A 13,764-nucleotide genomic window follows, 5' to 3' on the forward strand; every position below is an offset into this window, starting at 1 on the left:
ACATTCCTTTATATGACAAAGATAGTTTACAAAGCAGATGCTGTACTCTTCTATCCCAATGATTATACCAGGAGTGTCAAACTCAGGTTGTCACATTATCGTCACGTGACACATCGTGACTTTTCCGCCCTTCACTAAAATGGGAGTGGGCATGGCCAGCGCGTGACCCATGGGCCACAAGTTTGACACCCCCACATTACACTCTATTTCATTTCATTGGATAATGTCCTAAATAAATAATGTCAGCAACAGAGTGGTCAATGCCTAGAATGCACTACCTGACTCTGTGGTTTCCCAAAACCCCCCAAAATTTTAACCTTAGACTGGCTACTGTAGACCTCACCCCATTCCTAAGAGGTCTGTAAGGGGCGTGCATAAGAGCACCAGCGTGCCTACCATCCCTGTCCTAATGTTCCCTTTAATTGTATTCATTTTATATATTCAATTCATGCTTATACTTATATATATTATCTAATACGTACTCGACAAATAAATAAAATAAAATAAATAAAAAATAAAAAACTCTAAAAGCTCACTCTTGGGGGGGTTATCTGTTTCCTCTTCCATCTCATCTACTTCTTTAGGAGCAAATTTCATAATATGAGAAACTATGTGAGTTCCCACGAGGACAGAGCGTCCAAAGGCTCTCTTCTCCACCACAAAGACACTGAGAGGTGGATGTAAGTACACCTGTTCTGGAAGTTCCTATTTAAAAAAAAGTCAAGCAAATGAATTTCAGAACAATCCATAGTATTTCTAAGATAAGTAGATTATTATGATGTTTCACTGAATTTCCACTGTTTCAATAGCAGAAGTACACATTTCTTTTCTTGATCAGATATCCAGTAATTCAATAGGCAGATTGCCATCAGACATTTCCACTGAAACTCAGCTATATAGGATTCCCAATGTTTATAAAAGGAAGAAAACAATATTTAACAAAAAGATATGCATGTGACTGCTATAAAAGATAACGGTCCTTCCTGTAATGGCAACGTGAAAGACTATTGTTATTTTGAGGAGTTTAGTGACATATTTTGTTTTTTCCTTTTTTTTTGAGAAAAGCCTAGAAGTTTAGAGCTCATTCTGAGCTAACCTGCTCACTTTTTTACTTATATTACTGAATAAAGGAGAAGGGGCAATTTTGTAGCTTCAAAGCTTTTCTCACTGTGAAAGTTTTATACTTTCGATTCCCATTCCAGAATCATGTATTATCACGTCAAGATCAGGTCTTAGAGTCTATGACCATAGCAGCTTGCAAGAGATTTGGGTATCATTTCGCTTAGTATGTATGCTTTTTAAATCTGTTTGCTTGAGCTAATGAAGAGACTTAAAATCCCTTTATTTGTTTGTATGTTCATTGTTTCTGGAACCAAGAGAATCAATTACCCGGGTACCTGATCACTGCCCTGACACTCAACAAAACATTTCCTAAATCATATTTGTACAACTCCAGCTTGATTAGTTCTATTACAATTATCTTAACTTTTGGGATCTACCTCCCAGTTATCACTTACCACATTAACAAATTTAACAAGTTCATTGAAATTGGGGTTCTCTTTGTAAGTTGTGATCACTTCTGATTCCACTTTCTTTCCAGCACATTCAATTATCACCTGCGGATGGTCAACCTCAAATAGGTTCACACGTTTCAGATCTCTCAGGCCCCAAAACAAGATCTAAGAAAGAGACAAATAAATGTCTTAGATCAGAATGAGGCCAAGCATTCTCCTTCTCTAAAGGATCTTCAGTCTCAAATCCCAGTGAATTGTGTCACATTGAATTGTGCGAGAGATTAGCAAACTATTCTCTGCTGATACTATACTCAGTTTAAATTAATGTGGGTTAATCTTCATATTGAAGATTTTGATTTAGAATAATGTAAAGTTCATAAATTTACATATACTATATGCAATATATATTATTAAAACTCTTGGGTCTGTTTGATACTTTGTAATTTTCAATTCAGCAAAACTGTGCATCATAGAGCAACAGTTTTTAAATCAATATATTTCAAATAAAATAATTTACAGAATGCACACAAAATCTGTGATCCATGACTCCTGAGGGATTGAAATGTGGCAAACTTGTGGCCATGTCATGCCACCACCTTCCAATACACGTCCCAGAAACTCATATGTTGTGTGGTGCAAGGCAACATGGGAAGGGCCTTGCCACCATCCTTTTTCCTGCCTCCCTCTGGGCCCCGTACCCAACTGGGTAAAGGTAAGGCCCAAAGCAGCCATGGGCTACTTTGGAAACAAGGCTGAAATTTGAAATATATATTTTTTTTTAGGAAAACAATTTTTTATTTTAAAATAAAAGCAAAACATAAAACCATAGTCATTCCAAACAATTACAGACAGTGTATCGATCGGTTAACATCCTTTTGTGCTCAATCCCATCTTCAAAGTATCAATGAAATGAAATGAAATATATGACCAAAGCTTATTTTTCATAGAAGAAAAAAGAATTCACATATATACATACATACATACATACATACATACATACATACATACATATATATATACATACACACACACACACATATATATATATACATATATATATACATATACATATACATATATATACAAGTAAGAAAATTGATATATACATATATATATATATCAATTTTCTTACTTCTTCGTAGGGTTTATGTGTGTTTTTCTTCTAGCCAGGTTTTCCCTACGTAGCCAAGGCTACGTATATATATATATATATATATATATATATATATATATATATATATATATATATATATATATATATATATATAAATTTGATTTATATGCCGCCCTTCTCCGGAGACTCAGGGCGGCTTACAATGCGTTAAGCAATAGCCTTCATCCTTTTGTATATTTATACAAAGTCAGCTTATTGCCCCCACAACTGGGTCCTCAATTTACCTACCTTAGAAAGGATGGAAGGCTGAGTCAACCTTGAGCCTTGGCGAGATTTGAACCTGCAGTAATTGCAGGCAGCTGGTCTTAATAACCAGCTTAATAACAGGGTGCCTTAGACCACTGTACTACCAAGGCTCTTTATCTTATCTTTATCTTTATTTTAACTTCCACTTCATATTTCATATTTCATCTCCATGTTTTATTATCTAGCCATTGATAAAACAAATCTCATATCAAATAATATTGTTTATTTTCCTGTTCTCTTATTTCAAATGTCAATTTACTCATTTCAGCACAGTCCATCATTTTCTTAATAATTTCTTCATCAATAGGTATCTTCTCTCCTTTCCAGTTTTTGGCAAATACAATTCTAGCCGCTGTTAAAACATTCACAATTAAATATTGCAATTCTCTATTATATGTCTCTGGTAAGATCCCTAATAAAAATATCTCTGGCTTAAAGTCAATATGTCTCTTTATCATTTTTTCCAACCACGTGTGTATCTTAGTCCAAAATCTCTTAGCTTCCACGCATGTCCACCACATATGGTAATATGATCCTGGAGTCTGATGACACTTCCAACATTTCTCTGATTTATTCTTGAACATTCTGGCTATCCTCGTCGGGGGAAATTTGAAATATCTTAATGGTGGCAGTTAATGAGAGAAGAATGAGGGAGTGACTCCAATGCCTGCTGGCAAGGTAGGACTGGCTGAGGGGCCTAGCAGTTGATGGGTGAGCCCTCTTCCTCCCTAGAGGGAGGGCTCTTGGGCACATGCTAGAATGTTTTACTCACTCCTTTTGCTCCCTTTCTCTCTAGCAAACGGCAGACAGTTGTGGGAGGAAGAGGAGGAGGAGGAGGAGGGAAGGGGAAATGGCACAAACCTATATTATATTTGGAAAAAAGGAATGACCCAATGTGTCATGGGTTGTATATTAATTCTGCAATTTCAGCGAAATACCTCAGTCTAGGCCACTTCTCTCCAGAGAATCACTTCATAATTCTCAAAACTCTATGAAAAACTTTAAAAAAGCAAAAATTGTAGAATAGGCATATTAATTTATAGCTTCATAGTTTCTTAATCTAATTTCTGCATACACAGATTTAGCTGCAACATAAGGCTTGGTAGTACCCATACAATTCATTTGTTATTATTTCAGCACACAGAAAAAGTGTGCTGAAATACGCTAAATAAATAAAGCTATTTATTTATTTAGCGTACGGCATAGAGCACATGGATAACTGCGAAAGGTATTTGTTAATACTTACAAATAATTTCATTTTTCATTCCCCTATCTGGCTAATCAATTTAAATTACATTCAATAATTATTTTCATGGAATATCTTTTAGACAATATTTTTACCTCTATGCGAAATTCTTTAAGGATTGGGCGGATTCCTTCAGGAATAATGAATCGTCCAGCACGGGGATCCCCCAAATACTCTGGCTCTTTGGGGTTTACATCATTAGGAACTGATGGCTAGAAAATAAATAAAGTTCAAAGCAATTTTAAAAAAAATGTATAAATAAGATTATTGCCAAAAGATTTAAGCAAGCCCAATCCTACAGCCTCCTTACTTTATATGAGCTATCAAATAAATGAGAGGGTTTTTTAAATTAATGACAGTTTTTCAAGTTAATAAGCTATAGCATTTTCAGAAATAATAAAGTTTCATAGTTCTTATGTCACAGAGAACTATGATTACCTAAAGATTCCTTGATTTGTTTGCTAATTTAAACAAAGAGAGGAATGATGAAACTATTGGTATAAAAAAAATCTCATATGTATTTTATTAGTAAGAAATGCAGTAATTGAAGCATGATATTTATATGATAATTGCTATCAAAATCAGCTGTTATCTTTCCAAAATGGAACTATCACATTATATTTCTGGAAGTGATAATTTCTTACCCAGAAATATTTCCTAATGGCACACTGGTTGTGTCTAAGAAAGAAAAATAAATGCAAGTTACTGCATGCTAACTTGCATTCACTCACTATTTGAGTTATTTTACAGATTGAAGATTTTGATCTAGCTTTTAAATCTTAATCACAGCCTCCCATAAAAGACCTTGACCGCAGCACTACAACATCCTGCTACAAAATGAAAAGCTATCCTATTAAAAAAAAAATGATAGATGTAGGTCTACTTGTTATGCTCAATGTCATGCTAGAAATATACTGTACATTACTGAATATGCATCTAGTGTCTAGCAGGGATATTTTCAACCTATTTATGTGTCCATGTTTAGCAAACTCCAGATTTAATGGACCAGAGTGAAATGCTACCGGTTTGGATTGGTTCGGCCACACCGGTAGCAATGGCGGCGGGTAGTTCAGAGAACCGGTAGCGATGGCAGCGTGAGGCTCCGCCCACCTGCTCGGTTGTCGTTACTCCTGGGTTTTTTACCCTCTGTACATGCACAGAAGGGTCTGTGCATGCGTAGAGGGTTTGTGTGCGCATGTGACGTCCGCGTGTGCGCTTCCAAACCAGTAGGGAAGGTAAGTAGATTTCACCCCTATAATGGACTAATGAGTAGGAATGGTGTCCACTAAACCAAAATGTATATTAAATGGCTAATTGGATTTTTAAAATGCACAAAATGAATGGATTTTGTTCATTACACTACATCCAAAGCTTGATAATTGAGGTTGAGGAAATCAATATCTACAAATCAGGTAATGGCAATGCAAACACTTACCTCTAAGTAACCACTATAATCCAGTTCAATCAGTTCAAATACAGCAATTAATTCCCCAGCTGATTTATGGCCTTTATAAATATCAAAAAATTGGAGAGAAGGTTTGCTGTAAGGCTCATCCACCAGCTTCACCTGTGGGGTAACAAAGGCTCGACCAAGAAACTGTGGTGGACCCTATAGAAAAAAACAAACATCAAATCAATATTATACATGCACATTATTTTGGGATTGCTAAAGCTTACTACCAAAACATGCAAGGGCATTTTACTCAGACAACAGTATTCTATCCATAATAGTATCAGATTCCTTACTTCTAAACGCCTTTGCTTATAAATTTCAGGAAGAACTGTGTTTTTCAATTTCAACAATTTTAAGACATGTGGATTTCAACTATCAGAATTCCCTAGCCAGCCTGGGAATTGAAGTTTGCACATCTTATAGTTGTTGAAATTGAGAAATACAGATGTAGAATATTCTTGTAGCTGAAAACCCCCTAGCAAAAGTTGTTCTTGCTTTAAGGATTCCATTCTAAAAGCAACTCTTACAGCACTTGCAACTTCTTTTCGTGCTTTTATAGGAACCCAGCAAGATGTTCTGCTCATTTAAACAATCGCAGAGAGGTGTAGTGCTTATATGAAGTCTGGAGCACTAATTCCAAATCATTTTTGCAACGTAATCTTGATGAGTGACTAGATAGCAGTCCAGGGGCAGCGCAGTGGCTCAGCAGTTAAGACACTAGGCTTGTTGTCTGGAAAGCCGGCAGCCCAGGTTCGAGACCCAAGTGCCACATAACTGGGTGAGCTCCCATCTTTGCCCCAGCTCCTGCCAACCTAGTAGTTTGAAAGCATGGAAATGCGAGTAAATAAATAGGTACTACTTTGGTGGGAAAGTAACTGCACTCCATGAAGCCATGCTGGCCACATGATTGCGGAAATGTCTTCGGACAGCACTGGCTCAATGGTCTTGAAATGGAGATGAGCACTGCCCCTCTACAGTTGGCCAACAACTAGTGGAGTAAAATCTGCAGGGAGTCCTTTATTTTTTATTTTACCTAGATAGTAGTCCATTACTGTTCTTATTGTTGCCCCTATTTAGTTTTGCAATGTGGGTAAAAGGCAATGCTTTCTAAAAAGCTTGGAGCATTGATTTCAAAAGGGATCAGAGAAAGCTGCTCGGTTTTAAAAGCGAGTGAAGGGAGGTAAAGCTTTAAGGCATCTTCACTTCCATAGAGAGGGGTAAAAGCCAAAAATATGTGAATGAGAACAATGGGAGAGTTCCTGCACTGAGAAATTGCATCCCTTCCAGCTCCAGTTAATGCTGCAAAACATTTATAGCATTTCCTCCTACATCACAGCTGAGCCAGAAATTATCTGGCTTATCTGCCAAAAATGTCTAAAGTACACCATGAGTATGCAGGATGAAGGGCAAACCCTAGATTGATGCAAATGACATGTATACAGATTCTCTTAGTGATGTAGTTTTCTTCAATCAATGTAAGTCATCTGAAATGACAATATTCAAAATCAAAAGGATTTTGATCTTGAGGATCAAGATCAAAATCTTAAGGATACCATACCTACCAGTGGGTCACTATGAGGTGGCTCAAGAAAAAATATTCCCAACACAACTTCTCAGGTTTTGAAGTTTTCAGACATGATTGCCAACGAATCTTCTATCTAAACTCTTGGCATGAGTTTAAGACAAGTCTGTTCATCCAGGTACTTCATTAAACTGGTGGTGTTAGGCTTTATGATTCAATTCAATATTGCTCTCTAATGTTCTTTAATCATGTTTTTTCAATTGAAATATTGCTTTAATTAATTGTAAACTTTTTAAAAATGTTCCCTGCTTTGGAATCTCCTTTTAGCAATAAAAAGCATATTTAAAGGTTTAGAAAGAAAAAGTGCTCTTACAAATTTATTGTAGTCAAAAATATTGACAATAGCTATTGGAGTCTCTGTCTTCAAGTCCTCTTTCTTTCCATCAATTACAAGCTGATCATACAGAAGTAATTCATTCCACATTGGGCTGAGTGTTTCTTCCAATACCTGAATGAACAAATATTGGAAGTTATTGACAATGAAAGAATGGAGATGATGAGTGCTGTTTTTCACCCTATGGCACAATTGCCCAGACATACACTCTATTCTGGTACTCTGATAAGTTCAGGCTGGAACAATAACAAATAAATAGCTTTTCATACAGTTTCTGTTTGTGTGAAAAGCATCATGGTATCTTATTTGAAAGAGCAGAGATAATCTGTTGATGGACCATACTCCAGAGGAAAATAAAGGAAGACAACAGCCTGCCAACTTTAGATATTGCAGCCAATGATACTGACACTCCCCATAACTATTTAAAACTAATCTAGATATAATAAAATATGAAATTACATATAGTATGTCTTATCTCCAGCATTTTTTTTTAGAATTGGAAGCAATCTGAAGCATTTATGAGGGAACATATACACTATAGTAGTGATATTTCTGCTCTCTAAACCCTCAAAGAGTTGAAGGTCATCAGTGATTGTCTTCATAGCTGTCAAACTTGAACCACTAAGAGCATCTTATTGCTTCCTCAGATCTAAGCCAATAGGAGAGTGCAAAGAATGCATTGATTCAATCCCCTGCCTTCCATCCATGCCTTTAATTTATTAAATGTAAAGAAAGAAGGAATGAAAGAAAGACTAGACTATTTCAAATCGAAAATTGCAAAATCACTAAGGCCTCTGGCCTACATTTAAAAAATCTGCAGAGCCTAATAGCTGAAATTCTATGAGAATGGAATAGAAGCTCAGCTCCGGTGCACATGCACGTGCCAGCCAGCTGATTTTCGGGTCTTCTGGGCCCATTGGAAGTCGGCAAACAGGCCATTTCCGGCCTCTGGAGGGCCTCCGGGGGGGGGAAGGCCATTTTCACCCTCCCCAGGCCCCTAGAAAGGCTCTGGAGCCTGGGGAGCAAAAAACAGGCCTATCGAGCCCACCGTGCCATCATGTGCCAAAAATGGGGGAAACACGGGGGGGGCCACACACACATGCGCAGGGGTGGAGCACATAGAATTATGGGTGTGGTCACACACATGTGCGACCCCCCACGCTCCCCCCGCTTTTGGCACGTGATGGCAAAAAGGTTAGCCATCACTGTCCTAGGTTTAAGCAGTGACAAAGAAGAACATAGCCTTTTCTTCGCTCTCTATTTTTTTCCCACTAATGTTCATTCCCAATTGATTTACTTCTGCCTGAAGGAAAAAAATAACATCTGCCTCTCTCCCTTTCCTTTAGTAAAAAAAAAGTTTGAAGTGAGCAAGGAGTAACGGAAGGTAAAATTTGAAATAGCTTGGAGAGGAAATATTAAGTAGAGTTAAGCCCTGCAATAGCTGCCAAACTAAACCAGCAAGAATCACATAGATTTCAAAAACATGTATGATGCTAGTAAAGAGTAAATAGTAAAAAGATAATCTTGAAAACTGCATCTAAATTCCCAGACAGATTTACAGTGAATTATTTAAGATAAGTCTCTCTGAAACATTTCCTTCCCACACTTCTCACATCTAGGCTGTGTGGCGTCTTCTTGTGTAAAATGCTCTTCTCTCCCATTCCTTCCCAGTCTTTCCCTAAATTCTTCCAATTTAAACTCTACTCAAGTTAGTATCACATTTTAAGAAGGTAAAAGAAACATACATACAACTGGAAAGATATCTTATGGATAATTTTCTCCAGTGTGAACTCATTCAATCATTTGAGACTCTTCTAACAGAGGTATGGTATGGCATGAACCATGGAAATAGAATGCAAATATATTAATGAATTATATGAGATGTAGTGGTGACAGTGTGGGATTAGGACTGAAAACCCCAGGTTTCTACTCTCAGTCTTACTCAGCCCAACTTATCTCACAGTGCTCTTCTTGGGAGAAAAATAAAAGGGAGCACTGTGTAAACCCTCTTGAGCATCTGAAGGAAGGGCAAGGTATAATAAATGTAACAAAGAAATAAATATGATGTAAAGGTTCAAGTGTTCAACCAAGACCAGGCAGGCTCTATTCAAAATTGTTCATGGCCATAGGAGTCACTGGGTGATTGAGGACCAGTCATTATTTCTCAGCCTACCTCCAGAAGGAAAAAAATGGGAGGAGGAGTATAACAGCAATTTGATAAACTGAAGACTAAGGATGATGAATTAATAAGTAGAAAGAGCAGAAATTCATTTAGTTTTGGTGTAGGGATACCTGTAGAAGAATTTAAAAAATCAAGAGATCACGTAAAAAAGGAGTGGGGCTTCAATCACATGGTCATGGCTGCCATCTTGACATTTTTGGACAACTCTGCCTCATCCCCATGGATGCTGCTGCAATTAATGGCATAAGTAAAAGAATGTCAGAAACCAGGGAGTTACTGTGATGAAGTTGCAAAACAGGATTTAAATATTTGGCCAGCAGATAGGAGCAGGATCAGTACAGACATTCTTGGGGGTCAGGAGGGAAATAGGAGAAATGTTGCCATTTCAGTATTTACTGTACCTGTAGCATTATTCACTATGTCTGCAAATATTCTTACCATTGTAGATTGGCACTGTGTTGAAAACACCACTCTTGCAAATGGATCTGAAAGGCCATTTTCATCAGCAGGAAGAATTCCCCTTGCCTGATACAAATGGGCTCGAAGCTGAAAGTAACTGAAGTCTAAAAGACAGAGAGAAAAAGAGATTTTCCACAGTAATAGGCTATATGTGATATCCACAGATTTCAATTATGGCTGCCTTGAGAATTATAGGTACTTCTCTAAGTAGTTTATACCAAGGTGGAAATAAAATGATCTTTTGCATTTTAAATAGGAATAACTATAATAGCTACGATACAAAAATTGTCCCCAAATGCTCATTCATTTAAAATGCACCCAGACTTTATAGATTGTTAGACAGCAGCCTTGTCAGTGAACAAAAACATGACAAACTGGCTCATTTGATTTTGTGCTTGCTTTTAGTGCAGTAAAGCATGTAATCATACTTTGCAACATAACAAATATTTTATGGCATATATTCAGTGCAACATAAATTAGCTACTCATATCTTTCATATGAGGGAAAAATATATCTACCTTATTTTTTAAATATTTTCATTTCTTTTGTTTACATTCTCTTTTTTCATATTTTATAGCTGCAAGTTAAATACTAAGTTCATATTATGCATTAATCATGCCAGTACACTGAAGAGGAAGTACTGAACAGTTTTGCTAAATAAGCAATTTAAAAAATGAAATCTCTTATGAGGCTAATAGTATCCATTGAGTATCCACAGAGAAATCCCAGTCATATATCTGGATAATATACTACTCTTTTTTTAACTCCTTCACTTCTGTTTCTACCTTGTAAGAAATTCAAACTTGTCTTTGACAAGAATTTAAGTAGGACAATCTCTACCAATCCCAATACTAGTCCTCAATTAGTAACTGCTTCATTTAGGGACTGTTTGCAGTTATGATGGTGATGAAAAAGTAACTTTATGACTTTACATAAGCCTCACATTTAAGACCTTTGCAGATCTGTAGAACAAACAAAAGCTTAAGTAAAATCGTATACAAAGCTGTTGTTTTTTTATTTAGCAATTGCTTTGTTTTACAACTCAGTTGCTGGTCCCAATTGTGAACACTAAACCAGGATTATATCTATATATAATCGGACCTGTCAGCTTCAGAGGATATCTCTAAATGGCCCTTTCCAATCAGTTATTTGTTTAAATCTCTTTCAAGTTGGGCTTGACCTCTGATGATTTCATAGACATGTCCATATAGTTGGGAACTAAACAGGTAGTCACTGCCTTTCTTGGTGATTGCAGTTACAACATTGATAAAAAAAATTTTTTTATGGCCAATCCTCATATTTACCTTTGCAAATCTGTACAGCAAAGGAGAGCTGAAAAAAGATAAGCACAGTTCTGGTTTCACTTAGCGACCACTTCACTTAGTGACCAAGTCACCTGTCTCAATTATGGTCACTAAATGAAAACTATCTATATGTACTTATTCACTATATAGAAATAATCTGTGTATTCTCACAGAATGTATTTTAGCTTTTCTATTCTAGTTTACAGCTATTCTTTGGTATTCTATCCAAATACTAACCACATAGAATCCTGCTTAGCTTTTTTAGATTAACCCAGGTCAACTAGGCAGTGCCACCTGCTAATTGGAACATGATTCTGTATTAGGTGTAATTGAATCATTCAACAGCTTCCATTGCAATAGAATGAACTTCCTGTTGAGAAAGTTTTCAGAAAAATAATTCTTACAAAAGTGACTGTAGAAACACAGCAGAGAGCACATTTGGGGAATACTGCTCTAAGAGCCAAAATTATACATTTAGCGAAGATGTCCACAGGCAGCTGTAAAACTTAATATTAACCCTGGATTCCTTAGACCGTGTTTCGTTGAGCAGGTTATAATAGCCTAATTCACCTAATTCACATGATACTAGCACGCAATAGACCAAGCCAAAACCAAATATTGCCATTATGGCTAAAATGATGAACAAATCAATAATGTCTCTGATTATTTGTACTTGGAAAAAAGTCATCTAAATTCTATTTCTATTCTACTTCCAGGGTTCCCCAAGCAATAAACTCACCATCTCTGTTGAGTTGGATGGGTGGGAAATATTTTGGAATGCTTGCAAGTTTCTGTGTCTTGTCATATATGGGTTTGAATTCTTCTGGAAGTTCTGCAGTACTGTTCTTCACGTACTTTGTTATCCCAAGCCACATATAGATTTCCAGTTTCGCAAAGATCTCTTCAGTGCGTGACCCTGGAACCTTTAAGCCCAAACAATATTACTACCTTGATCTTGCTTGATTAAGATTAACTATTTATCCTGCTCTTTCTTTAAATTACATTCACCACCCTAAGCTTTAATTACTCATGTTTTTATTAGGTGCACTTTTTATGATGGGCTAAGCTGTGCTCTGATCTCCCCAATTATCTCTAACTTTGAAAGTTATAAATGTTACATTTATTACTTTTTAAGGCAGTGGTTCTCAACCTGTGGGTCGGGACCCCTTTGGGGGTCAAACGACCCTTTCACAGGGGTCGCCTAAGACCATCGGAAAACACATATTTTCAATGGTTTTAGGAATAATTTTATGGTTGGGGGTCACCACAACATGAGGAACTGTATTAAAGGGTCGCAGCATTAGGAAGGTTGAGACCCACTGTTTTAAGGGATGCTAACCCTACACTAACAAATCAGGTGGTCAAATATCTTTATCAAGTCATACAATTATACAAAGGTAGTTGAGATGTTATTTTACTTTATTGTCTTCTTGTCGTTGTGCCCCCCCCCGATAATAAATTCTTGAATTAAACTATTTCTACTGGAAAGGCTGCTTAAAGACCGTAATAAAGATATTTGATTTGATTTGATTATTAATTCCGCTCTTTTTAACTAACTAGCTTTAATGATGAATAACGATTAGTTCATCAGCTAATGATGAAATGAATAATGTCTACCTTTAGAAAGACAGTTTGGATCTTTGCACAGTCCTTGCCTTTTTCTTCTTCTACCACTGCATATAGGATATTCTGCGCAGGGATCCTTGAATAGGCAATACGCTTGTTGTTGCTAAACATCCAGATCAGAACATCAGGGATAGTACACTGAGGCTGAAGAAGATGACAAAATACAGTACAAAACAAAAGTTTTTCATTTGCTGAAATTAGCAAGAAAGTTTATTGTGGAAGCTATTCTTTGTATATTCACAGAGACAGTAAAGACTCCTAAACACTTTAAATATGTTTTTGTAGAAAAAGAGATAATGGAAAGGAAAAGTTGTAGGATTCATTGAATTGTAGTAGGTACTAATGTGAGAACAAAAGGTTTCTAGAAAGTACTGGGAGCTATGCTTGCAGTAATTTCAAACCCTGATCAGGCCACCCAGATGCCTAGTGATGTGTAAAACTGCACCAAGATTCTTCAGAATGTTTTCAGGACTCCCATAAGGAGGATTTGAATTCCACCTTTCTAAACATAAATGTGAAAATTCTAGCACATTCAAGGAAATTACCCCTCTCCTTTACAAGTAACAGAACTTCATATCTACTTCTGTTTCTTGAATGCTAAAGCTATAAATACAAAACTGACTGCTGAGCTGTGTTTATACCCT

The 13,764-nt window shown here is 36.6% G+C and overlaps 1 protein-coding gene across 1 annotated transcript in view; it reads right to left on the reverse strand.

The window, feature by feature from the left end:
* Nucleotides 1-13,764, reverse strand: part of LOC139314338 (fer-1-like protein 4) — a 64,191-nt gene that overhangs the window by 23,921 nt on the left and 26,506 nt on the right. The window contains exons 22-29 of the mRNA XM_070939930.1: nt 13,112-13,264; nt 12,234-12,417; nt 10,170-10,294; nt 7,529-7,663; nt 5,616-5,789; nt 4,276-4,392; nt 1,518-1,679; nt 537-705 (exon numbers count right to left, since the gene is read on the reverse strand). Coding sequence (XP_070796031.1) covers nt 537-705; nt 1,518-1,679; nt 4,276-4,392; nt 5,616-5,789; nt 7,529-7,663; nt 10,170-10,294; nt 12,234-12,417; nt 13,112-13,264 — 1,219 coding nt within the window. The remainder of the gene's footprint in view (nt 1-536; nt 706-1,517; nt 1,680-4,275; nt 4,393-5,615; nt 5,790-7,528; nt 7,664-10,169; nt 10,295-12,233; nt 12,418-13,111; nt 13,265-13,764) is intronic.

This window comes from Pituophis catenifer, unplaced genomic scaffold (genome assembly GCF_029215685.1).
Source record: "Pituophis catenifer annectens isolate HBS135680 unplaced genomic scaffold, rPitCat1.0.hap2 SCAF_3, whole genome shotgun sequence".
NCBI lineage: Eukaryota > Metazoa > Chordata > Lepidosauria > Squamata > Colubridae > Pituophis > Pituophis catenifer.